The 27,934-nt window shown below is 38.7% G+C and overlaps 1 protein-coding gene across 3 annotated transcripts in view; it reads left to right on the top strand.

Moving 5' to 3' along the window:
• The window catches only part of kcnh2b (potassium voltage-gated channel, subfamily H (eag-related), member 2b), a 173,817-nt gene that overhangs the window by 9,308 nt on the left and 136,575 nt on the right, over positions 1-27,934 (top strand). For all 3 annotated transcript variants that reach the window (XR_009785947.1, XM_061758501.1, XM_061758502.1), the window contains exon 2: positions 11,369-11,599. Coding sequence is in view for 2 of the 3 variants with exons in the window: in XM_061758501.1 (XP_061614485.1) it covers positions 11,369-11,599 (231 nt within the window). In the remaining variant the exon portion in view is untranslated. The remainder of the gene's footprint in view (positions 1-11,368; positions 11,600-27,934) is intronic.

Raw genomic sequence — 27,934 nt, 5'->3', positions numbered from 1 at the left:
AGCTATTCTTTTTTTCATCTGTAAGTTAAATACAATTCCTTGCATTTTTCACACAACTGAGTCAATTTGAAAACTTTGCTTCTTTGAGGGACCACAGAGACTGTGCAGTCAGGTGACTGCCTGGCTCCGTTTGATTGGTGAAATGGAGTCAAATGTCACTCGTAGTTAAATTTGATTTGGTAAAACACGACAAACCAAAATAGATCGTAGAAACGATGATAAATACCTGGAGAGAACAATCCAAATAGCGACTGGAATGTAGCTTAATGTAACAGAGTAAAAATAGCATTTGTTCTAAACAAAAATGCTCAAAGTAAAATGTATGTTACATTAAAACTGTACAATTTATCCAAAAAGTTACTTATGTAAATGTAACGGAGTAAATGTAGCTCATAACTACCCACGTCTTCTGACTGTACGCTGATCCTCTATGCTTGATTTTCATGCTTTTTTTTCCCCACACATATTGGAATAAAGATAGAGACGGCATGCCGTACCACAACAACAAACAGCATTTCTGACCTCAATGTGAGGCCACAGCAACCTTTTGGGGCTTTATGTTATTCGTTATACTCCTTAGAGAAGGACGTTGGCCAATTACAATGCTTCAATCCGCTGTCCTCCCAAGAGGATTTTACCATTCGACAGCTTAAAGTACACACACACAAACACACGCATAGACATAAGCACGCTCTTCCATCGCCATGGCAACTGCCCCCCTCGACACCCCCACCCACACAACCTCCCACTGTGTCGCTCTCTCAGTACTACACACATGCACTCTTTCACAACATTCTGTAGCTATGCGGTGTATGGTAACCTCATACTATCACCAAACTTTTACCGAGCAGGGATTCATGTTTTAAAGTGAGGTTCACTGACTATGATTACCTTGATATTCAAATGGGAAAACAGTATTTCTAAAAAAAACCCAACAACAACAAAAAAAAACAGTTCATGCAGTGTTTTGAGACAGAACAAGAATACTACAAATCTTAGACACAATAAGTTTTAGTTGCCTATTAAACTATACTAAGAACAAATCAATCCACCTCAAAAATTTCCCCAATAAATAAACAAATTCTATTAAAATTGCTAACACAGTACATTCATTGCTCAAGCTGCAATTCTACAATACCATGGCGTCCCTGTCATATTCGCGAACATTGTTTACCAACAACAGAAGGTCGTCCACCAGGGTGTTTCGAGCTTGATGCATCGCTGCTTCATTGTACTTTGATGAACTCTGCAATGAGTTGCATAATACGAGAGGCCTTCATGTTCCCAGCTGGGGGTGGAGGAAGAGATGCCTTCTGTGGCCCTGTGAAAAGACATGGAAGTACGGCTGTTGAGTGCAAGCAACATATGAATTGCATACACACAGATTTTGGCTATGAAGATCTGTTTTTTCCTTCTGCTCTAACACAACAACTCATACTGTTTTTTTTTTTTTTTCGCCCTGTACAGCTGTATTTTGCGATCATGCGCTCAGGTCACCTCTGCAGCTTCATCCTCTAAATAACAGGTGCAAAACCCGAGGCCTGGGGGCCAGATCTGCCCGGCCGCATTATTTTATGTGGTTCACAAAAACCTGGAAATGATGTAGGAAATAGGACACACCTACTTTTTTTCATCTTTGTTACTGAATGCATTTGAAGAGAACAAAAAAACAGTTCAATATATGCTTGTCACTATTTTATTTTCACTGACCTCAGGTGTCTAAAAATGGGTTATCCATAAATGTGTTGCTAAAAATGATGAACCAAAATACAGGGGCAATTATGGATATTTGATAATATATGCACATTTTCAGTCATAAGTGGCCCCTGTGGGCAAACAGGACTGCGATGTGGCTTGTGACGAAAACAGGTTTGACACTCGTGTGCTAAATGAAGAAATTTTGAGGAAATGTGGCTCCGCTAGTCATTTTCTTGCAGCAATTACAGTACATGGATAAGCGAGGGGCTTCCCTGACGGCTTGGTTCATTCCTCTGTTTAACTTGACCTTGTGAATAGAGCAGTAATGGAGCTACGTTTAGGATACACTCTGTTTGCCTCTCCTGCCCTCTCTCTTGCCCTTCTCTTGTCCCCAGGCACACACGCACTCGTAAACTTGTGGCTCATGTAAACTCGGACTGCTTGCCTCCCTCTCTATAATTCTTTCTTCTTCCTGCTCTTCGTCCTCGTTGACATCTTGTCTCATCCTCTATCACATCCTCTTCTGTCCTTACTTTATTCCATTTTCAAATTCAAACTTTATTAACTGTAGAGGAAAGGGTTTAAGTAACATCTTAACGTTCCGGCCTGTCGCAGGGTTCTTTTCATCCTCCCCAAAAAACAATGGCATAGTGTAAATATACTGTAGCAAAGGTGTGAAATGTTGTGCTGGCCTTCACAAGTGCAAAACAGTGAATATTTATAAAAGGTGGGGCAAAATATGTTTTTCAGGTGTCTTTGTAATGCCGTATATGCTATGACAAAATATGTCATAAAAAGTGTACCATTGATGGTTGAGCGGGACGAATCAAATTATATGACGATCTATTAAGTTTTTTGATAACATAACACAAAAAAGTAGTCTGTTTTAAAAAAAACTTAAAATAAAATCTGTGCCTAAATTCCCCTCCAATTCTGGAATGACCCATATAGTCTACGTCTTCCCTTTACATAGTCTTCTTATCTTATCAACTCTTGTTGAGATTTTTTTTTAAGAGTAAGTGTAGAAAAAAAACCAAAAAGGCCACAAAAATCCAAAGGAAAAAGCATGCAGACTTAAATCCTTGTTTAATACAAAATTGTTCTAAAGAAGGATGATCTGTACTCTAAGCATCAATCCAGTGACTCACATCTTTCTTTTTCTGTGATTGCATTCTTATTTCATCATTATAAACTTGCTCTTTTTGTTTTTTGGTATTCAATTAAGTGGAGAGGATTGTGGCCTCATTAGACAATTGAACTTTATGGTAAGGTAAGCCCCTCAAACCAGTTTTTACAAAAAGATCCACTTCTTTTTAGTCAGAGATGAGCCCTATGATATTTTTTCTCAGTTCTTTAAATACATCACCTAGTAATGCATCTCCCTCCTGACTCTCAGTTTATAAAATTGTGTGCCTATTAAGGGAATGTGTCCAAGCCATAAAACATCAAATGCAAACATCTCTGCCAGGTTTTCTTAATCTGCTTGGATGAAATAATAATTATATCAATTGCACCTGGTTAAGAAAGGTTCACAGACATCATCAGCAATGGGGGGAAAAAAAGGAGAAAATGTTCATTGTAAATCACAGTTTTTCAGGATGCAAAATACAAAACTTAATGGTCTGCTACTTTATCCTGTAGTTGAAACGTACTCAAATAAGAAATGAATCGTAGCACACATTCTTCTTGTTTAATGTGCTCTGACTCCAGCTATCTGCAACCTGTCCCTCACCGCATTCATAAATCTTCTCTTTGGTCTTCCTCTTTGCTTCTTACCTGGCAGCTCCATTTCGAGGATCGACCGCTATATCATCTCCACGTGCCTGAAACATCTCAATCTGGCCTCTCTATCTTTTTCTCCACAGCGTCTGGTCTGTGCTTTTCCCACGAGTTAATTCACTCCAAAATGTATCTCACCATCTCCAGCTCTTTCGCCTGTCTTCTGGTCATTGCTACCATCTCCAAACCATACAATATGACTTGCCACTTTCCTCCACCTGCTCCTGCCTGTACGCTCTTCTTTGAATTTCTTCCACTCTTCCCATTGCTCTGAACAGTTGATCCTAAGTACTTGAACTCCTGCACCTTCTCCACCTCCACTCCTTATAACCTTACAATTCTGGTGGCCTCGCTTTCATTCACACACATGCACTCTCCAGTGCATACCTCCACCTCTCTAGATTCTCTTCCACCTGCTCTCTACTCTAAAGCCAGATCAAAATGTCATCTGCAAACATCCTTGTCCACGGAGACTTCTTTCTGACCTCATCTGTCAATCTGTCCATCACCATAGCAAACAACTCTCAGAGCTGATCGTTGATCTTTGATAAATTGGCGCACAGACGACTATCCATCCATCCATTTTCTGAGCTGCTTCTCCTCACTAGGGTTGCGGGCGTGCTGGAGCCTATCCCAGCTATCTTCGGGTACACCCCGAACCGGTCGCCAGCCAATCGCAGGGCACATAGAAACAAACAACCATTCACACTCACATTCACACCTATGGGCAATTTAGAATCTTCAATTAACCTAGCATGCATGTTTTTGGGATGTGGGAGGAAACCGGAGTGCCCAGAGAAAACCCACGCAGGCACGGGGAGAACATGCAAACTCCACACAGGCGGAGCTGGGGATTGAACCCCGGTCCTCAGAACTGTGACGCAGACGCTCTAACCAGTCGTCCACCGTGCCGCCCACAGATGTCTATGCTCCACAAATTCTGTTGACAAACAACTGCTCAGACAAACGATTTATATTTATCGATGCTGCTGGATTTCATCTACAGTTAAAATTGTATTTCAGTTTGGAGATTTTAGTTAATCACAAATAATCACAAATGAAACATTGCAATTAGAAGAGAAATTGGACCAGTGAAATTTATCTTCATTTAATGCAGGGGCTCAGGTCATTTATTTATTTTTTTATGGCTAAGAGGGCCAACAAATCTTTCAGAATGTGCTTAAGTGTAAAACTCAGCACAGCAAAGCGGTATGACAAGTGGCTTGAATTATCTGTCCTGTTAATTTAACATTTAGATTTTACTTGTTTATCACTGCTTCATCACCCTCCTGTTGCCCTTTCTCTCTTGTGTCAGCTATAAATTTGTCACCTCTTCATAATTCCTTTTCATGCTCCTTGAGCTGCTACGCTACCTTGAAAGGGGCACAGAAAAGGTCAGTTAACCGAATGAAAGACTCAGAAATCCACAGAGTCTTTAAGATTAGTGCTCATTTGCATAAATCTGGAAAACCTCATTAACACACAGGGAGATGCTGTACACACCATAGACTGAGACATTTCTGAGCGAACAAGCCCATTAAGGATTGCTGTGATTATGGGATTATTGCTGTTAATGACAGTGGGGGCATTGGGCCTGTGTGCCATGTTGCGTGGAAGAAACCAGCATTTGAGCAAAGTCACCAAATTGCACATTATTTCCCTTAAGTTGGATGTACAATATTCTAAAAAATCCTTTCGAGCTCTATACTGGATGCATATTGCAAATGTTTTAGTTATTCATCCAGCTCGGGTGGACTACGTGGTGTTTGGGCAACTGCTCCAACCAATGTATGACAGATTAAATTTGTTTTAATTGTAAAACACTGTCTAATGTACAATAATACAATAGTCTCTCAAAGGTTGAAAACACTGGTCAACCTCTAATTTGGGATCATTTTGTTTTTCCTGATAGCAAATAATAAAGTAAGTAATCTGTTCTAGTGTCAGTCCTTTGACACCTTTGTTACCTGCATAGGGCAGTAGTAGGCAAACCTTTGTAAAATGTATGAATACAATAGATAATAATAATAATAAAATTTAATTTAATCACATGTACTCTAATGTAATTAGTTATATTACCGTATTTTCACGACCATGAGGCGCACCGTATTAAAAGGTGCAGTCTCAGTTACGGGGTCTATTTCTGTATTTAACACATACATAAGGCACACCGTATTATTGGGCGCAGGCATGGTAAAACATACGCTATCTTAAAACATACGGTAGCATGCATGCATGCTAAAACAATGTTTTTAAAAAGGCAGACACTGAACCCTAATTTGCTCCCAGTGGGCCTGGCAGTGCCTTGCATGGCAGCAGTCGCCCATTGGTTTATGAATGTGTGTGTGAATATGAGGCTTTGTAAAGCGCTTTGGGGACTGTGATGGTGTAGATAAAGCGCTATATAAGTGCAGTCCAGTTACCATTTATTTATCATACGATATCACATAAACTACATTTTGTAATGCATCTCAAAATTAATTAACCTTGCTGGTTGCGTTCCTTAACCGAAGAGCATTGACGTCCGTATAATTGGGAAGCTTTTATTTTGAAGGTGGCTTTCGCCGTGAGTTGGCGACTTATTACCATAATGCCTAGTATGAACAAAATTAGGGGCAGCTGCCTTTATTAGGGGCAGCTGCCTTTATTGCTACTTTACGAGTGGAGGTTGGCTTGACCGCAGTCATAGTTTAAGTGCGCCTTATGGCCATGAAAATACGATACTTTAAAAAAATAAGTGAAAACGTTACACTATTTAAATTTTCAACATTGTAACTTGTAACCCTAACCCAACTAAATTTCCAAAGTAATCTTCCCGACACTGTTAACAAGTCATACCCTTGCACAATAGAAAACCATTTCACGTAGCAATTACTTTTTGGGGGGGTGAGTGGGGAACGCTGCCCTGTGTGGCCACACATATTGCACATGCTAGAAACTGCCACTGCCCAGAGGAGGGTGTATGAAGTTAAAAGACCCGAAACAAGTGATGATTCCATAAACATAATTAATGATGTGTCCAGAGGGATAAGCGGATGGATTTATTCATAAATACATACAAGAAAATGTCTATATAGTTGTTCTTGTTTTGTCCTGATCTACTTTGATATTCAGTATATGAGTGAGTTACAAGCCTCGAGTGCATCTACAGGCTGGGTGGCCTAATGAATAAGGCAACTGACTTCAGATCAGATGAGTGTGGGTTTCCCTTCAGTCAGAGCCTCATTGGTGAAATGGTTTGATGTAGACTGCAAAATGGTGGGTTTGTAAGCCACTACCAATAATGCACAATGAACCAAAACACTGACAGGTCACATAAAGACCCATTTTTTCCATTGTTCCATAGACTGTTTTCCTGCAAAAGTGACACAGTTTAAAGTAAATGAATTATTTGTATTCTGTATGCAGTAATGGGGTGTATTTGATTTATTATTACTGTATTCTAACAGCCCATTGTGTTTGGAAATTTTGTAATGTCAAACCTTCAGTTTCCATGGCAATAGCCCAGTTTGAAGTGGGAGCTGATACAAACAAAAATCTTCATCCTGTTGTGGAGTGTGTCTGCCACAGTAATGCATATGTGCTAATTCACTTTGTGCCTTTTGTAATATTCTTCTTCTACTCACTGTTTCTCTATCCTTTATCTTTTTCTCCCTCCCTTTATCTTTCCATCTGTGCGGCGAGCAAGCTCAGAGACGCTGTGTGGATTTGCGCCTCTAGCACATGGGCTTCCCTCCTCATCCGCCTACGCACTGTACAAGGGAGATTCCAGGCAAACAACACAACAACACTCACAGATACACACCCACATCCACGCACACAGATACACAGCTTGCACATGCGCTAACTGGCAGACTGCAGAGTTGCCCACAAAGTCTAGTTCTTAGTGAATTATTCAGTCGGCGTTGGCGGGTCTGCTTTACAACACGTGTGCGCATCTAAGTTGCTTTGTACCCCTGTGTGCATTTACATGTGGGTAAATTCATTCGTGGGTCTCTGTGTGAATATTAAAAGGTGTTTTCCTTCAGAGCAGCAGTGAGTCTTTAATCAGCCTTTCTATCAGCCCTCTCTGGGCTTCAAAAGCTCATTAGAAAGAAATTGCAGCGAAAGCTGGTTGTGGAGCTGCCAGTGATGTCATCAATAACAGAGATGGCTCGACAACAAATACTGATTGTTGTGCATATCATCATGTTAAACATCCCCGTGTCAAATTCATAACAATATGAACATACATGTGTGTTTGGAATAATTGCAGTGCATTTAAATTAAAACAACAGTACAATATATTTTGCTTGATATTGGTAACAATGCACATTGTATTCAAAATCCATCCATCCATTAATCAGTTTTCTGTACTGCTTGTCCTCATTAGAGCCTCGGGTGAGCTGGAGCCTTTCCCAGCTGACTTTTGGGAGAGAGGGCTGTGCACACCAAATAAAAACATGGAATTTTTAAATTTTTATTCCTGTTAAAAAAATCGCATTATCTGAATTTGTCTTCATCTCATCTTAATACGCTTCAGGAGGTCCTTTGTCCCAACAGCAATTAGACAGTGTAATGCCTCAAGTGAGGGCAGTGGCTCATGACTGGACTCAGTGGTTGATTATTGACTGGCTATCTCAAATAGTGTATTACTATTTAGGTATTTATGTACACTTGAGTCAAATGCAAAACCAAAGCAGAACCAGAACAATCATGAGACAACCAACTTTTGGCCCCTAGGAATTGTTTCATGCTGTTTGAAAATGTTTGACAACATGCATTCTACGGTTTTATCCATTCTCTTGATGTGCATCTTTATGCAGTATGTCATCACACATACACACACGCACATGCACACACATACTGTGTACAAAAACAAATCAAGTTTTCTAAGCGAGTTGAACAGCATGAAACAACCCATCTTGCTTCCAGGCCATTATCAATGAGTAAAGACCAAATACTCAAAAGGCAGAAAAGTGAAATGTACTATATGCTTTCACATACATACACACACTCACATTTCTGCCACTCAATTACCAAGTGCAGCAAGACAAACCTATCAAGTTTTATGAGCCTCTGAGGACCACTGCTGCTGCTAATTCATGAAGGCGAGCTATCAAGCGCAACCACACAACGGATCTTCACTGTTTCCATGAATATGTGAACAGGCTTTCCATCACTTACGTCTCCTGTGAGAATGGCCGGTTGAATCCAGAATGTGCAGCTTTGATAAACTAGTCTCACAGAAACAGTCCAGTTGCGATCGATTCAATGCCCTGAGAAGGAAATGACCTGGATGAACGAGAATAATCACAAGTGGTGTCGATAAACTATGTCATGAAGAAAGAATTAGGGAGCTTTGATAATTCTGTGCTTAACATTGCGTAAAATAGCTAAATACTTATTTTGGCATTGTTGATTTATCAAAAGGTTCTGAAGTTCGGGGTTCCAGTCTTGGCTGTAGCCTTCCTCTATTTAGTTTGAGTCATATATATATATATATATTTTTTTAGTTATATTAATTGAAGACGATGACATGGGTGGGAATATGAAAGTGAACGTGTGCCCTGTGAGTTAGATGGTGACCACTCCGGGGACAATCGGTACAGAAAATGGTTGGATGGATGTTTTGTTAAAAGTCACACATGGATTAATTGCAAATGTCACACTTTGATCAGTTGATGACAATCCAGCATGTCCAATTAATTTAGCTAGGCCAGCCAGGAGTAATCAGATACCACTCAAAATCAGTTGCTGTCACTAAAATGAATAAGACCTGAAAGTTTGATAACTGTTAGAAATTATGGAAATTATTAAAATGTAGTGATTTAACATTTGACCTTTGATACCTTTGCTAACTGTTCTTGTTTTGATGAAGGCAAAATAATCCCTAAATGTTTGAAGACTGATGGCATGACATTGATACGACCTATAAACTATGCTGGCTTATGTTTTATTTATTTATTTTTTTATAACAAAAAGCACGGCACCATGAATTAGAAGAGGCCTAAGACAGATGGAAAACCATTTAACACTAACTGTATCAAGTCCAGATCCCTTTGATGATCACGTTGTGTTTTGGCATGAGTCACAGTAAGATCATTGTGGTCAGGGTCTAAAGTCTTGCATACCAGGTAAGAACAATTGCTGGAACAAAATGAACCTGTAGTCCTTGAAGATGATTTATAAGACTCTAAGTGAAGATCTCCTAAAATGGAATTTGAATGACACAAAACGTTTTTATATACATGTTTTTTTTTTTGCACAACCGTGGTGTTTTTAATGACCTGCTGGCTTCAGATTCCCTGCAACAATAATCTTCTTGCTTGTATTATAGTTATTCATGATCCTGAATGCATTCTCCCAGTTGCAGTCTTCTATTGACAAATCTTTTTTTTGCCTTCAAGAATTGGTTGTCATGATAATAGACGTCTCACTTGAAACAGGGCCTTGTTAGTGGTACCAAAATGTGCTTGCAGACTGCCTGAGTACCAGCTGTCCTGCAAAACAGGAAAACTTTGAATCTTAAATGTCCCTTGATGTCTGCTTTCTCTGAATCTCACCATTTATTATCATAGTGTTGAGGAAATGTATTTCATTAGGGAGCTTTATGGTCGAGTTTGTCTACAGGATGGAGGCCGGGAAAAACTCATCAAAGCTTAAGTACGTTGGTTGGTTGGCATAGCGATACAGCATAGAAAGCATAGAAATGGGCTAATACTGTAGTTGTTTTCATGGATGTCTAAACCCCCACTTGGAATCAACTTGCCCTCTTGTTACAGTATTTCCCGATATTTTTCCTCTGGTTTAGTAACTTTAGTCTCAGTACATGATTTCATAACAGACCTTGTGCTGAGAAAAAGATGGAGTCCTTAAAGCACCTTCCATCCCTTTTTCAGATCAACTCCTCCAGCTTGACTCCACATTTAGCCTTCCCACAGATCATTGTCCATTCATCATGTTGCTTGTGTTTCAGATCTACAATCCATCAATCCCTTAGTATGTCTTCAGTTTCTTTTCCATTCAACTTCCTAGCCAACCATTTCATCTCCATTAATTTATGAAGCATCATCCAACACTTTCTCCTCATTCTTCATTCTTCCACCTCTTCTTTAACCTTTGAACCATAGACGATGATTGCAGTGTTCCTCAGAGGTGCTGAGTCAAAGTAAAAGGGACAATACCTACTAAAAGGTTTGAATAGCTTTTGATTCAGTGCAAACACACACAAATGTGCGGATAATAATATAGTCAAACTTCAAAAATTAAACCAATCCTTCTGTCCATTTTTTTACACCACTCATTAAGCCAACCACACACAGAGTAACATGGCTGACACAATGTATCCTCACTTTTTCCTTTCCTTTTGCCCATTTCCTCTCTTTGTGGCAGTCTGCGTCTTCTTTGACAACTGAGCCATTATTTTTGTGGTTCAATAAGAAAAACAAAATACAGTAGAGTATACTGTATGTAGCGCTTCAAAAGCCGATTTTCAGTTGCAATACATTGGTAGATGTGCGGTGTTTAATCACTTGGTGTGCGGCACAGAGTAGCCAACTGTAATTTTTTAACGATTGGCTACTTCAGTTGCGTTCAGCCGCATCGCTCAGTGTGCATCAGTGTGCAGCGGGCCTTAGGGTTGCGGGTAAGCTGGAGCCTATCCCCGTTGACTTTGGGCCAGTCAATAGCAGGGAACATTTTGACAATCATACTCATCATAATCATACTCACATTCACACCTATGGACAATATAGAGACTTAATTTCATTTAACATGCATGTTTTTGGAACTGTGCTGCCTGTCGTCAGGCAAATGTTTAGCAAAATATGTTGAAATTTTGTCGTTTCAATTGGCAGAGCTGTCTTTTTATCCAGATTATAAATATAACCACTTTTTTTTTTTTCTTCAGGTCGCAAGTTCGTCATTGCCAATGCTAGAGTGGAGAACTGCGCCATTATCTTCTGCAACGATGGCTTCTGTCACATGTGTGGTTACTCACGAGCTGAGATCATGCAGAAGCCATGCACGTGTAACTTTCTTTACGGACCTGACACTAAACGTCTGGCCATTGCTCAGATGGCGCAGGCCCTACTCGGGTCAGAAGAGAGGAAAGTGGAGATCAACCTTTACCGCAAAGATGGTAGGAAAAGATACACCTTTTCTATTTGAGTCTTTAACAAGGTGTTTGTGAGTACATTTGTGACATTGTTTGAGTACTGACTCAGGATGAGTGAATGGGCTGAACATTGCAATTTGTTTAGAATTTTAGAATTAGAGATGTTTACAGCAAAAGATGTGAAGTACTAGGCCCACACTAAAAACAAAAAGAAAGAACATTATGAAAAAAAAGAGAAAAACTCATATTCATGAAAACAAAGTTATCCATTGTTTTAGAAAAAAACACAATTAAGTTTGGAATTATGTATTTTTAATTTTAATTAGTAAATATTAATTAACTAATTAATTAATATTAACAAATGGAATCGTAACAGTGCAAGACTCTTTCTTTGAATTAATCCCACAAGAGGGAGACATTCACCAGGGACGTGTAACTTCAAGGGAGGGGCAGGAAATGAAATGACACGATCAAAGGGAGTTGTTGGCTTCAATGGGAGTGGTTGGCTGTTTGATGTAAAAACACTCAGTATGACATGACTAGTTTTCGTCTCATCTTATTTGTAGCATCTCCACAAGGTAATATTATTAAATATTTGTTAAAAACTTATTTCAATTCATGTAGTATATTCTTAGGAACCAACACAGGCGTTTATAACTATCAATACACAAAGATGCAGAGTCCTCTAGCACTTAGAGCAGTTCGAATGACTAATAGTCCGGTGCAATGACCATTGTGCAAAGGGCGCCGAGACTTCAAGGAGTGTATGCAGTTTAAAGTGACGAGTAGTGCGAAAATCTGGGACAATGTTGATTGTGCAAATGTTGCAGATACTCCTCAATCAGTGTGCAAATGCGACAGATGCTACTCTGGCATGAGTGGCCAGTATTGGTCAACAACAGATATGCAAATAGTGCAGCGTGGCGAGACTACAACAGTGAGTGCACGAGTAGTATATGATTGGCCCGACATAAATGTGACAACAAACTCAGACAAAAAAAACAAACAAAAAAAAAACAAAACAAAATGGCGATGGTGTTAATGTGCCAAAACATCAACTATTTCATTGTTTTTGAGAGATACCTTTGTACTGATGTGTAACGTAATCGTCAATGCTCCTCTAACACCAGGAATACATTCATGCTTTAATTTGATAACGATGATGATTTATTTTTTTTATTTTAATTTGTTCTATTATTCTCTAAAAAATTGGACATATTGTCATAAAATTAAGACATTTTTCTTTTACAGACAATGACTTTGTTCTCTAAACTTTTCCTTCATTTTCTCCATTTGAATTCATTGTCATCATTCAGACTTTATTCTTTCAGTAATTTTTTGTTTTGTTTTCAGTGCAGTGCTTGCGTAGCTTCTGGCATTGACTACCTCTGGTGGTTGAGCTGCATTGTGGGAATGTTTTGTAGGTGTTTGACTGTGGAACAGTTAATAATGTAGACCTTTGTTGCGTGACTCCTGAGAGTCAAGTATTCTGTGTTTGTTTTTCTCATCCTAAACACATTTTCCACAAAAAGATCCACAATTACATTTGGGACAGAAAAGCGTGTCAATGATATACTGGCATTGCCAGAAAATCACAGTTTTTGCTTAGATACCTTTGAGGACATAGTTGCCGTTTTGCCTCAATGACCGCTTTTGTCTTTAATTTATCATGAAAGAAATTTGAAATTTGACTTTAACAAAATTATCAGTATGTACCTGTGGTATTAAGAACTTTAAAAAATGGAAGTAACCAAAGAGTATTTGAGTGTTTATATGGCAATTTTTGTAAGTTGGCCTCAACATTTGTTTATCCGGTGTAATACTTGCTTAATCTGCATGCTCATTTTGTATGCGAGCTGTTGTGCATGAACGACTTGACTGCTTGGTTTTGATATGGTAATTTTGTGTCTCTGTGCCAGTGATTGTATTGCATCAGCCTTTTACCATATTTATAGAGTTCTCTTCAACGCTAAGGAATTTCAAAGCAAGTGTTTTTCGTTTTTTTATCAATAATTTACGTTGACAAGACTAAAATAAATGTTTTTATAAAATGTTCTTAAAAGAAAGTTGAGGAAGAGTTAAGTATTGTTTCCAGTGGTTAGAGTGTAATTATGTTTGCACTCATGCCTGCTGGACCAGTACCAGATAACAGAACGCTGGTATTGGTATCAATAGGCAGCTTCCATGGCAATAAACTACTGCCTGTACTCATGCTGGCAAGTCCTTGAACCATTCAAAGCATCGACAAGATAATTTGCACCTGTGAACAAACACGAGAGCAGCAGAAGGAAGTAGAGGAGAGACAGATGGAGGAAAATCATGTAGAAGATGAAAGGCCTTGAAAGAAATGGAGGTGAAACAAGAGGGCAAGAAGACATGAGGCGAGAAAACAACATAACAGGCAAAGTGAGGTATTGCCAAGGAAGCAAGGAGAGAAACAGTGACAGTTTGAAAGTGTCTTTCGCACATAATCTGAACACACTGGTGGTGGTCAGAGGAAGAAGTAAAAGCCGCAGATAGGTGTCACCAGCTGTCTCTTCTCTGCCCATTTTATGTTCTACTCTTTGTACTAGAGCCGCTCCAACACAAACAAGTTGCTAATCAAAATCCTCATTCTGTGCATTGAATGAGAGGTCTTGTCTGCCTAGTGGCTTATTTTTCTAGAATGGTTTTCTAATCACTACTCCTCCTGAACTGCCACCACATGCAAAAGTGGAAAATGTATCATGTGACACCACAAATGTTCTCGTCTTTTCTGTCCTTCTGGAGACATTGTCGAGAGTAGCCAGTGAGGTCGGGCTTTTGTCGCTTATCCTGCTCCTTGATCTTGGAATTTATTCAACAGAAACAGATTTCACTAATAGGCAGCAAAAAAAATGGAACGCAAAAGCAAAAAAAAAAAAAAAAAACAAACAAACAAAAGTGTTTTTTTTCATTTTTCTTCAATTTGGAGCAGAAAGAATAATACATTTTGCCAAGATTTTGCTAGACTGGTTAGACAGTACCCCACATGCAGTATTTGAAGGCTTAATCACTTTTGCTGCTTGCGGTTATAATATATTATATATATAATAAATAAATAATAATCACTGTATATTGTTTTATTTTGAGGGGACGGTACTGTTAATTTACAGTTGTACAACACTGACTACATTACATTTGAGCAAAGTGTAATTTCTTCAGTGTTTGTTCCATTAAGATATAATACAATATTCATACAAATGCGAGGGTTGTACACTAACCATTGATGCCATTGTAATGGCCATTATGCCCTTCGTGCTTACAGTATTTGTTGACAAAATAAGTGAATATAATGTTTTTTTAAATTGTTGTCATCCACAATAAATGCACAGTAAAATGTAAAGATTTATCAATTGATCATGTTTTTATGTTATGTAAGGAAATGCGTGCAAATGTTCAACCCAAAGCCTGGATGAAGGCAAAGATTGTCATTTTGAGATTGACATTAGAAACTATTGACAGTAACAGCTAGTTTTTTCATGTAGTAAAATGCTAAGTATTCACTGTTATCGGTGTTGCACAGCTTTGTTTTGTCTCGTTCTTCAGTTTCCCAGCCATTGTTTAGTCTTCTCTCCTTCTCCAGTTTGCGCGCCTGGTTAATTTTCGTCGGTGACTCTTGCCTGTCTGCTTGTCTAACGGGATGACGTGCGGATGAACCATCAGTTTGAAGTCAAGCGTTACAAATACACATTGCACATTAGAATTAGAATTTACTATCCCTCCTTCAGCTTAAAATTAAATAAGATTTTTTTCTGATATCTGTTAATCATAATAAAGATTCTTCCTTCTTTAGGAAACATAATTAAGCACTTTGCTCTGTGGGCTAGCTAATGAGGACTTTGAACCCAACTTTGAAATGTTTTCCCTCTCGTATTAAATCTGTTTACTGTGTGCCTTGTATATGAAAATAAATACACTCATATAAGTATATACATATACATATATGATATGAAATGAGGATATGTCGTCATGCATTTCAGTGAAATCGTGTTATGGTATTCGGTCATTATTTAAAACAGGGCATCAAATCTTTGGTCTCCTTGCTTTTCTAAAGTGCTGTGTCAAACCCTTATAGATTTCCACTCAATTAAATGCAATGAAGAGGAACAACGATGACTTCCTCACTGAAAATCGGAGTCACACAACCTCAGCTGATGACTACTCTTCAGGAAACCTGCACGCACATTCACACAAACACACAAAGTGCATGTGGGGGCTTAGTAGGACAAGGGATACTGACCTAGGTGGGCGTTACTCCACTGAGAAGGTTCCACATCCCCAGAATTTCGGTTTATTGATTTTGTGTTTCCGTATTAACACTAACCAACCAGAGAGTTAATCATGATGCAGTCTATTTAAAAGGTACGTAGGATGAAGAACCTCAACAGTAGAAAGCAATCTGTTCTTGGAACCTTGGCTGACCGCCGATGTTTATGATATTTGAGAATGACTTTACCTATAGGAAACAATGGACATAAAGAAAATCAGTTCCAATGTTAAACCATCTTAAACTGTCACTAACATAAAACCATTATCAACTGTACAGGTTGTGTTTTAAGTTAAAATTGAGGTTAAACATTCTTAACTTTCAAACAAATGTAAAAACAAGCTGAATAATGTCTTAACTGGCAAGTAAAAATTAATTGAGGATATTAGATCCCACCTATGTTTGAAATGCTCTTAGAACAACCTATCTATTTCAATATTACATTACAAATAATACAGAAGGAGCATATTCAGAAGTACTCTGTAGGTCATTAAAAAAAATATATTTGGCATTTTGAAGCACCCCTTTCAAGGTGAATGGTATTGAATATATATTTAATGTATTGAATGTTACAGGAAAGTCTGGCAAATATCATTTCAGTATTATCATGGTCTTGTCAGAATATTAGATAAAAATACACTTGAAGAATTGCAACTGATATGGCAATTGGAATGAACTGCCTCTATCCAGCTTTGGGGTTCCTTAGCTTTGTTATTTCATGTATATTACCAGTCCATTCAAGTGGAATTGAAAAGGAAATTGCTTCCACAGGTCTGTACAATTAGGTGTGACATTTTTATGACTGCAAACAAGAAACCAAGAACACGGTGTGCAAATGATTACCGTATTTTCGGACTATAAGTCAGTTTTTTTCATAGTTTGGCCGGGGGTGCGACTTATATTCAGGAGCGATTTATATGTGAAATTATCAACACATTATTATATAATTTCACATGTTATTTTCACACTGACAACTGCAAGAGGGCGCTCTAGGCCTGTGTATCTGTACCTGCAACTGACAAAGAGTCTGACGAAAGTGACGTAGGAGAGGAAGCGGCGCATCGTCTACCTCCGGAGTTAGCGGAGTTGTTTAGAAGTGAGACCGAGGATGAAGATTTCATTGGATTTAGTGATTTGGAGTGACACTGATGGTTTGGTAAACTTGTTAGCATGTTCTTTATGCTATAGTTATCTGAATAACTGTTAATATGTTACGTTAACATACCAGGCACGTTCTCAGTTCATTGTTTATGCGTCATGTAACGTTAGCTGAATGTGTTTAAGCTGTTAGCATACCGTACACCTATTCAGCCTGTTATTCTCTATTCTATTTTGATTTTAAATTGCCTTTCAAGAATAAATATCTGTTTTTTGTGTTGGATTTTATCAAATAAATTTCCCCCCAAAAATTCGACTTATACTCCAATGCGACTTATATATGTTTTTTCCTTCTTTATTATGCATTTTTTGGCTGGTGCGACTTATAGTCCGGAAAATACGGTATATATTTTAACATTTTAGGCTCAGGTTTTGAAAGGACACACTGAGCAGACTTGGGGACGTGTGCGTGCAAGGAGGGTTACCTCAAAATTAATGATAGGTTGTGATTCTGATGGTCAGGACATCCTATGCACATTGTGTATTATTTTTATTGATTTTTTTTCTTCTGCATTCCAGTCCAGGCAGCAAGGTGCACTATGAATTTCTCATTTGTTTGCCTAAACGTCACAGTTCAGCAGAAGGTCACAAGAATTTACTATAGAGGTGACTCCTCATCAAAATGAAACACTACTTCTTTACAGATATTGACTATTACCTGTGTGAATCAGCAAATGGGCACAGCAAAAATATCTCGAGGAATTAGGGCTGCACCCCTCTGGGGCTTATCGCATTGTTTATTTCTTTTTTCTTTTTTTTATTTTCTTTTTTTTGGGTCAGGCTTGGATAAGAAATATTGAAGCCCCCCTATATGCTCTATATACTCTATACACAACCGTGCAAGAAAATCATTTAAACTAAGCCCGACCCTTAATCTTAACCAGTTCACTGATTTTATTTTTATTTTATTTTTTTTAAACTGGACTGTTGCTCTGCAAAATGTAGCCATTCTCACTTCCTAGTAACACTGTCTTTGTAAATCCTTACACATTCCCCATTTTCACACCAAGTAAATATCCATGATTTTAAAGACTTTATAGTTAGAGGCTCTGTTGGTAATTTGTTTGCGCATCCTATTCCGTATATGTTTTCATTTTTATCCAGTGTACTGAATGCACATTGTTATGTTAACATAGAGAACCCATTGGAACAGGCTGCTCTGTATGACTGGAGGGACTCTTAATTGCCTAGCAGCAGTAGCTAAGCAAAGTACTTAGATAGACATGCAACCTCTCGGGAGGGTTGGCACTCTCCGTCACCTGCCGTGGACCATCCCACCTACTGTACAGCTGAGTGCTCCTAACACACAATCACCACTAATGCTGTCAGCTTTTGCCCACACATCAAGTTTCCTTTGGTTGTTTTGGAGAGGAGGCGTCCCTTTTCAAGACAGAGATTGAGAGCTTTTTTTGTTGTTGTTGTTTATAGCACAATTAAAGCAGATTGGGATATAAACTACAGACAGAGGTGCACATAACTTTTTAGTTCTGGCTTTTACAGGAGAATCCAGGGAATTTGTTGGTGAGCATCCATTTCTCAGTAACTTTTTTTAAGGGATGGACAAAAGAAGAAAACACGAAAAACTTCCAACAATCAGTACCACTAAAGAGAGTTGCATATTTTTTTTTACGTACCCAAATCACCAGCGATATAAAATGTATGGGTACAGTGTACAACGGGGTAATAATCTTTAGGTTTGTGGTTGTACATTAGTCTTTGTTTTGTACAGAGTAACCACAAAACACCAGGACAAAAAAATGATGTTGGACATACAGTTTTTTTTTTTTATCAGACAGCGATGATATGTAGCATCAAACTACAAGATAATCGGGGTTCCCACATCACAATTATTTATATCTTATTAACTTATAAGCGGCTCCACTTGGCATGTGTGTTCTTATTGCTCATATATAAAATCTGGTGTACTCAAAGACCAACGTAGCACAACACACGCAGAACAATATCTCTTATCCGACAAGACCTATCGCCTCCCCCAAAGCTCGTTGTCTGAAGCAAGAGAAGTAGTAGAAGAAGAAATACAAGAAGCTAGACTAACTGTTAGCTAGCTATCTTATATTGTGTTGACAAACTCTTGTTGTCATTTTTATCCGACTGAATGACTTGGGAGAGACCCGTTATACACACAGTCAAAACAACCAGTTGCTCCTCTGTTTGTGTCCAAATCTACAAGGGGATAAAAATAAAATGCCAAGTTTGGCCCAGTTGTGAGTATGTAGACCCCACTTTTGTCTGTAATGGGATGTAAACACTGACAGCAAGCATTTGTCATGGTCATCACCGTCACGGTCATCTGTCTACTGACAAAGCTCTCTGTTTCTGGGTTACTATGAAGAGTCCTCGTTATTAATGACACCCAAATAATTTATCATGACACCTATGATTGCATTAGTGCTGTATTGTGTGTCTGCCTCATTAGTCACCTAATGCGGTATGCCAGGCTGCTTGGCATGCTCACACATGCACCAGCAGTGACACATACCAGACGAAGACGCAACATGGCGTTGTCCAAACAGCATGGGAAACGATACCTTAACGTGTGTTTATTAGAGACTAAAAGCAGCATCAATATTGATGTTAAGTACACAGCAACGAGCTTTCCATCTGTTCATTTTCAGATAAGGAACCTAATGTAATTGCCTTAAAGAGTCATTTTAATTACCTTCTGTAGTATTACTGGTAATCTTATTAAAAAAGTAATCATCTCTTTCAGTTTGGCGGTACAGTTTAGCAATCTTCTGCTCGCCCAACAACAGTGACTAAAGACTAAAACAATTAGGTAAACTGTTGCATCAAAGCATATCATTTTTCCTGTGGTTCTCACATAGGCTACTGGCCAAATTGTATTGTGCGACACGTGACCCAGCTTATACTGTGTGTGCAAATCTATGCCTATGGTTTACAAAATGACATTAGCGTTCAGTTTTTTTTTGTCATTTATTTTCATCCATCCATCCATCCATTTTCTGAGCCGCTTCTCCTCACTAGGGTCGCGGGCGTGCTGGAGCCTATCCCAGCTATCATCGGGCAGGAGGCGGGGTACACCTTGAACTGGTTGCCAGCCAATCGCAGGGCACATAAAAACAAACAACCATTCGCACTCACATTCACACCTATGGGCAATTTAGAGTCTTCAATTAAGGTAGCATGTGGGTGGAAACCGGAGTGCCCGGAGTGCCCAGAAAAAACCCACGCAGGCACGGGGAGAACATGCAAACTCCACACAGGCGGGGCCGGGGATTGAACTCTAACCAGTCGTCCACCGTGCCGCCCAAATTGTTTCAAGTGTCTTAATTTTTAAATTATTCAAATAAAGGTATCCCAGCATACCTTTTTTACATGGCTGTAAGTCTGGAGAAGCAGGTCAAGTAAACAAATACACTCATTTTATGTTAAGCATTTCAGTGATGCAGCACAAAATTTTCATTTGGGTGAAATTTATGGTCTTTGTTTTTAGATACTGTGATTGGCTCGCGACCAGTTCAGGGTGTATCCCGCCCGAAGATAGCTGGGATAGGCAACAGCACGGATGGATGGATGGATGTTTTTAGATAGATTGGTAGATTGATACTTTATTAATCCTGAGAGGAATTCCATTTCCTGAATTCAACAGTAATAAAATAAGTCGTGAGTAGAAACCTGAGACTAAACTCTAAGGAGTAAAAAGTAGCAGAGGAGAGAATATAAACTACAAATCGTGTTATCTAATGACAGAACCTTTTGAGGAGAAGAGGAATGTAATCATGGGCTGGTTGTGATCAGCATGGAAGCTCTTAATATAACAGTTACATTTGTTTGCTAGTGTGTGAATGACTATTTTGGCATGAAGAGCAGTGGTTTCTTGCTTTGATTTTGACATAAACCCTTCCAGCCACTTAAGCAGTCCTAATATTTGGCTCTCCATGTTATAGCCATCCCTGGGCTGACACACTGTCCCCCACATACACACGAAAGTGCCATAGAAACTTAAAAATATCCAGACACACCTCAGAGAGAGTCTGTGACAAAAATAGCTAACTACAAAGGGAAAGAGAGAAATTGTGTTCTGTATATTAACACAAATGATCCGTGGCAAAACTAGTATTTTTTTCATTTCTATTTTTTAACCAATATTCTGACTGAAACGGAAAATATGAATATAGGATTTCAAAGCGCTACTCTTGCACCATTAGTCTCACACTTCATGCTAAACGGAATAAGCTGTACTTAAAAATAAATTCCCATCTCTAGTTCATATATGTGTAGTGGCAGTAGTCCAGCATACCCGCGACAAAAGCTTTTACATTTTTTTTATTTTTCATGTGACTTTGCACATCAGGTCATGTGATCCTTGTTATTGGACAGGACTAAATAGAGCAGAGGTTGTCTGGTTGACAATCAAGTCATGTAAACATCATAAAAGGCAGTGCAAGAGAGGAGCAAGATGTGACCGAGTAGAATAGGTCGCTCTCCTTTTTTTAAGGGCATACATGGCGTAAGAACTCACTCCATTTTCACTCCTGGACTCACCTAACTGAACATTGGCCGTAAAGAGTGATCCACACACATAATGGGGTTCGGAGATGAGAACAGGATGAAAATAAACAACATCCAAACGGGTAATAGCTTCACTCTCATGGATTGAGCACTTCATTTGTCTTCTTGGCAGCGGGCCATCAGTGCCTGTCAATCAAAACCTGCAGTGGTGTGTGGGCCCTAATATCAATCTCTTGTGATTGAGACTCCTCCATGGTGCAAATATCTTTAATTCTTAGTTTCCACTGAAAGTAGAGAGGATACTGAATTGGAAGAGGTTCATAATAAATCCAAATTAAAAGAGAGAATTTTTAATGTGGTATGTAAATTCCTAATGGCTCCGTACTTACCGGCGGTGATTATATAACCCCATTTTAAGCTTTGTTTATGTTTACAGGGGAAGTGGTCTCTTATTATAGTGTTATCTCATACTGACTGAGGCTGTGTGTTTACAGAAAGAGGCTGAACATTTGCTCGCGCTACAAATCTGACTCCATTTGCAATATACAGCGTGTAGTGGATGTAGTAACACACACACGTGTATATATTTCTATATTAATACTATACAGTGCTCCCGGCAGTATCACAGTTCATCGTTTGTGCTGTCACTAAATTGCAGATTTTTAAATGATCGTTTTCATCTGTTTTTACAGTACTTTAGACTCTGTAGACTTCAGTGTCGTTCCACATTGAGCTGCGAGATGCTTGACAACATTTGGAGAACGATGTGAGCGACAGTTTTTCTATTTGTTGGCTCAAAGTGATGTTATACACTAGTCTTCCCTTTCTTCACAGCGAGAGAGTGAGAACAGGTGCTCAGGAATACTTTAAAAAACATCTTTTAAGATGTTCAAGTATGTTTCATGAGTTGAAATGTGTTTGCCTGTGAAACTTTATTTTGTGGCTTTTCACCTATCGCAAGATGGGTTTGAAAGGTATCCCCCGCCATAAACAGAATTACACTCTATACCTTTGGTTTTATGCGACCCTTATGAACTCAAACATTATCAACATGTCATGTTTTGGATACTGTTGCCTTTTTGGATTGCCTGCCCGTGTGCCGACCTCTGCCAACATGCATTCAATTGCAGGCTGATCCTTTGGAATTAACACATAATGATGCCCACAATTTAAATTTATACTACTGTAATTTCTAATACACACTAATATAACTTTGTTCAGTACATGTACATATTAATACAAGACATTTATTAGCATTATGTCTTGATTTTGTGTTAATAATTAGCTGCAGTCCCTCATTCCCCAATGATGCAACTGAAAGAAATTTAAGAAACTTTCCACAGATCGAGACTCATTTGAGCAGTGGATCACTCATTCCAAATATTTAATATAATAAGTTCATTCATCTGCATATGTACCTATTTATTAGTCGCAATATTTTCGAAGTAAATAGTACAGAAAATGTTTTGTAACTTTAGCATTCTGTTGGGATTGTGGTAAATAGATTGAGATTATATGATCTTCATTTACCCTTTTATATTCAGGGATAACGAACTATTTCCTGACAAAGCGTCTACAATAGCTTTGTTCCCAAAAAATTAAAAAAGTATATGAATACATCCATCCATCCATTTTCTGAGCCGCTTCTCCTCACTAGGGTCGCGGGCGTGCTGGAGCCTATCCCTGAACTGGTTGCCAGCCAATTGCAGGGCACATACAAACAAACAACCATTTGCACTCACAGTCACACGTACGGGCAATTTAGAGTCTCCAATTAATGCATGTTTTTGTGATGTGGGAGGAAACCGGAGAAAACCCACGCAGGCACGGGGAGAACATGCAAACTCCACACAGGCGGGGCCAGGGATCGAACCCCGCACCTCAGAACTGTGAGGCTGACGCTCTAACCAGTCGCCCACCGTGCCGCCTATATGAATACATAATTTATAAATTTTCTTTGGATTTAACAAGTGAGGTTTAGATATACAGTATGTCTGCAAAATAATGTATTTTTTAAATATTTATTTCACAGTATAACAACTAAAATGTACTATAGTTATAGCCATTAAAAGCATATTGAAATATGTACTGTAGTTTGTATTTTTGGGGGATTTTTTTATTTTATTTAATAACAGCAATATGATCCTTTATTCTGTTTAAACTGTATATGGATGAATGTTCATGCCTGATAGTTACAGTATACGGCTTTTTATTGACAAATTTTAATTCAAGAGAAAATTGAAACCAGCGCCACAAAATGTGTTGGTTTGGATCACAACAGTACCAAGGGAAAATCTGACATTTGCTTATCGATAGTGATGACCTTATATTGTGAAGGTCTGTTAAGGGGATGGTTAATAACCCGGTGCAACTAATGATGTTTAACGCATAGGGTATTAGTACGCTTCAGAAATCTCTCTGTGTGTGTGTGTGTGTGTGTGTGTGTGTGAACTAATTCTTATCTGCTGGAATTGCCTTCCTTTGATCCGTGATATATTTTTCTTTCTCGTTTTTCAATGTTATTGCTGCACTGCACAGTTAACCACATCATCGCAAACTGACAAAAACTGTCAAACTGTTATTGATTTGTGTCAGTGAATGGGTGAGGCTTTTTTTTTCACCCGTGTTTAAGATTTATATACCAACCGGAGCCAATGTTGTTGCAATGGTGTTTACTAGAGCACTCAAGAGGCAGGGGAGGTTAAAAATAGCACTTGGTGAGATTCAACTTATTGGATAGTATGTCTTTTCCAATGCTTTTAGGACTGAATGGAGGACAATTTAGAGGGAGGTAATGCAACAAGATGGACGTAAGATAATCGGACTGATGGAGAAGAGTGCATTTTTACTCCTAATAGTAGATTTTGAAAAAATGTAATGTGAGACCTTGACACACTGAACATTCACCAGTTGTAATGTAATTTCTTCAAGTGCAAAGTCTTAAATATATGCTACAAGGGGAAACCCAAAATCATTCTGTTCTTTGGAATACACAGTTAAACCTCTAAGGTTGAACAAAGTCACATCAGAATATTTGTGAACAATATTTTCAGAAAGTAATACAATGTTCCTGTTTAACTGTACAGGTAATGTTTTCAGTACCATTTTAATGTTCTTAACTATCAAACGGGTGTAAAAAGAAGTTTAAGAGTAACCCATTTTCTTCTTGTACTTCACTAAGCTATTGGTGGTGGTGTTTTATTTTATTCATTTTATTTAAATTCTGAATGTACATATTTTGGCCTTTAATTTTAAAATATCAAGAGTCAGTACAGGTAATGAGAAGTAATGGCTGGTTTGTGGCTCATTAATCAAATTGTTACGAAAATATTCACATTACGGAATTATGCTATGCAGTTGTTACTTGAAACTTAAACAATCAAGCAAATCTAAACACAAACACTGATAATTTACAAGATTTTCTAGTGGTACCTTCAAAAATAATCATTATATACTTATATATGCAGTGCATAAATGCTGCTTAACTTGTTTTCAATCCACAGACTTATCGATTTTAGTGCAGACAGACCCACAAAGTTCTGCAGAGAAAATCTTTATAATTTCTATATTTGCTATTTGCTCAGCCTTTGCTTTTAAAATATTCCCTTGCCAGGCTGCCCCATTGATTTCCTATGGGGATTCCCACCACTTTGGAAAGCACTCATCCTAAAGCCACAAAGACTCCACACTGTCATGAACGGATCTAACTCCCTGGTGGCAAGATATGCACTTGGCGCCAGGTGATACCTCGATGCTTGTCAGCTGACCTGCTGACTTCAGATCGACAGATAACTCTTGATACCAGGTGAAACCCTAGGACCTCATTCCGCCAACCCTGCGGCCTCGACGGGGTGTCCACACACGTGAGCCGTGGCTCGCTTGGGGCCCCATCCGCATGCAATATTCACCACTCACAGCTTGGTGTAGCTAATCCACAGGTTCTGGAATTTATGGTTCATATTACAGAGGGTAATGAGGGGCTTCCAGCCTGTGTTTGCTTTGCACTCAAGTCAAAAAGTGACAACTCATTGTGCAATTCAGAGGCAATTGGAAGCACTTTACAAAGTACACAAGAAAAGGAAAAATCTGACAAAGCAAACTATATTAAAAAAAAACAAGACCAATACAAACAGAATCTAAACAAAATACCATTACCAAAATCAATCAAACTTATAAAAGTATAATAGCTGGGATGGGCTCCAGCAGCCTGCGACCCTAGTTAGGATAAGAGGAACGGAAGATGAATGAATGAATATTTAGGGCTTGAATATGAGGGCATTCCTTTCATTCAGTTCACATTATAGCTAGAGTATGTGCTGGGGATTTGATCTGATTTGAAAAGATCTTCTTACAATGGGCATCTTTATTTGTAAATGGTAGATGGAAAGTCCCGAGCATTAAAGCTATTACTCTGTTGTTTACTGGCATACATCAGGTAGTCACTCAAAAAAGGTCCAGCCACCTTGGCCTATAAGCTTATGGACATTTAGTGTCTCTTAATCAACCCATGTTTTTTTATTTTTTTGGTATCTAGTTATCCTAACAATGCATATGAATTAATTGTTTCATATTCAATCATCGATTTACCGGTCGATCTACGTTCCTACCCTCACCTATGGTCACGAGCTGTGGGTCGTGACCGAAAGAACGAGATCCCGGATACAAGCGGCCGAAATGAGTTTCCTCCGCAGCGTGTCCGGGCTCTCCCTTAGAGATCGGGTGAGAAGTTTATACATTTACAGAGTTTTACAACCGTGAAACTCTGTAAATGTATAAACTCTTTATTATTATCATTACATGACGACCCTTGCATTCGATTATTAGCCGCCTTTACCAACAAATTGATGGATAACTTGAAATCAGTAGTAAAGGGAAAATATTGGCAAGCAGATACTCTTAAGTAGTAGGAGTATGGCTATGGTTTGAAAAAACGCTTTTCAATTCTTGTATGACAGTTAGGGCCTCATTAACTAAGATCCCAACAACCAGGCGCTAAATGGTGTAAAAGTAGATGAAACCACCGTATTTCTTCGTGCTTTAGGTAGCTTGGATGTTGGGATTTTTTAAATTAGGGAGAGCACCGCAAGCACAAAATGACTTTTGAAGCGATGGAATTGGGAGGGGTAGTAAAAGAGGCAAACTAACCCTTGATCTTTCGCCACAATGTTTATGACCCGTTTTGAATCACACGCAGCTTGCAAATTCAAAGAAGACGCGTGCGCTTGCAACTGCAGTGTACTGTATAAACTCCTTTCTGGGAAGGGAACAACTTTCATATCAGTGCAGCAGGACTGCTCTGATCATTTTTGGGAAGCCAGCAACTGGATAAAAGTCAGGTCTTTTTTGCTTGTTGATTGTTGAGGTACCACTAGTGGTTGGACTATTGTGTGCTATTTATTTAAGACCAGGTGAAACTCCATTTGTTCTATTACAATAAACAGTGGCACCTCTGGTAAGTAATGTGTCACATATAGCCAACATAAAGTGGCTATAGGTTACAGCCCAATGCCTCTGGCCCATGCATTATTCCGTCAGTGTAAGCCCATACTGTATGAAGTAAGTCAGCTCGTCTCAGATGACACCATCTCCTTTAATTGCCTCACTACCCCTCCCCTCCTTCTCGCTAAGTCTCTCCCACTTCAAAGTTTCTTTTGGCCGGTGTTGTTTGACACCTGAAACAAGGCCAATTTGAAGAGCCAAGAAGAGGCTAACAAGATATCTGCTGACAAATGATTGTACTTGTGTAATTGTCTACTATAAATATATACAAGATGGGGTGAAAACAATACAAGATGACCTCTGACTGGAATGACTTTAGACCATGGCAAGAAGGCTTGCGATATATATATATATATATATATATATATATATATATATATATATACATATACATACACACATAACATACCAATACCAATAATCTGTTTTGGGCTCTGTCCCCATCTTAATATGTTCATAACTGTACAGGAAATATATCCATATTGACACACTTAAGAGTGTTAAAAAGAAGCGAATGACTGTATAATATCTTAAAGAAATAAAATGATTCTGCCCTGCGATTGGCTGGCAACCAGTTCAGGTGTACCCCGCCTCCTGCCCGATGATAGCTGGGATAGGCTCCAGTATGCCCGCGACCCTAGTGAGGAGAAGCGGCTCAGAAAATGGATGGATGGAATAAAATGATTCACACACTGATGAGGAGTCGACATTGAGTCACGTGCTTTAACATTCTACATCCATCCCTCCATCATCCATCTATTCATTCATCCAATACATTCTACATTATGTCTGTCTATCAACAGATAGTTTTGTGATTAGAGGTTGGTCTTTCAGTAAGTTCCGTTTTAGAAATCCATACTCAACATTGTTAGTCGGAAACAGTAAGAGAGGTTTTCAATCGAATACAAATTTGCCTTTTC

The sequence above is a fragment of the Phyllopteryx taeniolatus genome, chromosome 20, assembly GCF_024500385.1.
Source record: "Phyllopteryx taeniolatus isolate TA_2022b chromosome 20, UOR_Ptae_1.2, whole genome shotgun sequence".
Taxonomy (NCBI): domain Eukaryota; kingdom Metazoa; phylum Chordata; class Actinopteri; order Syngnathiformes; family Syngnathidae; genus Phyllopteryx; species Phyllopteryx taeniolatus.
The sequence above is the reverse complement of the archived record's forward strand: the minus strand, read 5'-3'. Positions and strand labels throughout refer to the sequence as shown.